Below are 1175 nucleotides of genomic sequence, written 5' to 3'. Positions count from 1 at the left end.
GTGCTGCATATAGTGAGACCAGTGAACGCAGACATCTGCATGTGTTGCTGCTGCTGCTGCTGCTGCAGCACAACCCGGTGGAGTTTCCTATGCAGTGCGTGTTGCAGCACGCGGAGGATCAGCAGCAGCAAGAACAACAACAACAACAACAGCAGCAGCAGCAGCAGCAGCAGCAACAGCAGCAGCAGCAGCAGCAGCAGCAGCAGCAACAGCAGCAGCAGCAGCAGCAGCAACAGGTGTACGTACAGCTGTCTCTCCCGCTGCAGCGCTTCATGCTCAAGGAGCTCGTGCTGCTGCAGCGGCGTCAGCAGGGCCCCGGTTGCAGCAGCAACTCCCTGCGGCAGCAGCACAAAGAGAGATTGAGGGTAGCTGTCTCTGTTGTGTAGAGCAGCACGCAGCAGCACCTCTCTTTCTAGCCGCTCCCATGCTGCTTCCTCATCCTCCTCCTCCTCTTCTTCCTCCTGCTGCTGCTGCTGCTGCTGCTGCTGCTGCTGCTGCTGCTGCTGCTGCTGGTGGTGCTGGTGGTGGTGGTTGTGGTGTTGTTGTTTGCGTTGCTTGTGCTGCTGTTTCTGCTGTCTGTGCTGCAGCAGCAGCTCCTGCTTCAGCTGCTGCAGCAGCAGCAGCAACTGGTTGTCGTCGAAGTCTGTCTTATATAAATTTTCTTCATCTGCTGTGTAGTATATGCGGTGCGTGGCCCCGCTCTTGAGGGCTTCTTCTATCTCAGCAAGCCACAGCTTGCTGCTGCTGCTGCTGCTGCTGCTGCTGCTGCTGCTGCTGTTGCTGGTGGTGGTGTCGGTGGGGGAGGTTTTGCTGCTGGTTTTGTTGCTGCTGGTTTTGTTGCTGCTGCTGTTTTTCGTGCTGCTGCTGCTCTCCTCTGATGCGTATTCGCTTCCATCTTGATCGTAATACTCAGCAGCAAAATCTTTGCTGCTGCTGCTGCTGCTGCTGCTGCTGCTGCTGCTGCTGCTGTCTGACAGCAGGTCTTCGAGCTCTTCACTTAAAAAGATAGAATCATCGTCTGTCTCCACACTAACAACTTCTCTCAGGTCTGCTGCTGCTGCTGCTGCTGTTGCTGCTGCTTCTTCTGCTGCTGCTGCTGCTGTTGCTGCTTCGGGGGAGATCCAGGCGGCCAGCAGGAACAATAGCAGCAAGTGCTGCAGCAGCAGCAGCAGCAG

The 1175-nt window shown here is 56.5% G+C and overlaps 1 protein-coding gene across 1 annotated transcript in view; it reads right to left on the bottom strand.

The window, feature by feature from the left end:
- EMH_0066940 (uncharacterized protein) overlaps positions 1-1175 on the bottom strand; it is a gene marked incomplete at both ends in the record, with an annotated part of 6180 nt that overhangs the window by 4684 nt on the left and 321 nt on the right. The window contains 1 exon segment of the mRNA XM_013498564.1: positions 247-1175. Within this exon segment, the coding sequence (XP_013354018.1) occupies positions 247-1175 (929 nt within the window).

The sequence above is a fragment of the Eimeria mitis genome, genomic scaffold (genome assembly GCF_000499745.2).
Source record: "Eimeria mitis Houghton genomic scaffold, Emh_scaff3527, whole genome shotgun sequence".
Taxonomy (NCBI): domain Eukaryota; phylum Apicomplexa; class Conoidasida; order Eucoccidiorida; family Eimeriidae; genus Eimeria; species Eimeria mitis.
The sequence above is the reverse complement of the archived record's forward strand: the minus strand, read 5'-3'. Positions and strand labels throughout refer to the sequence as shown.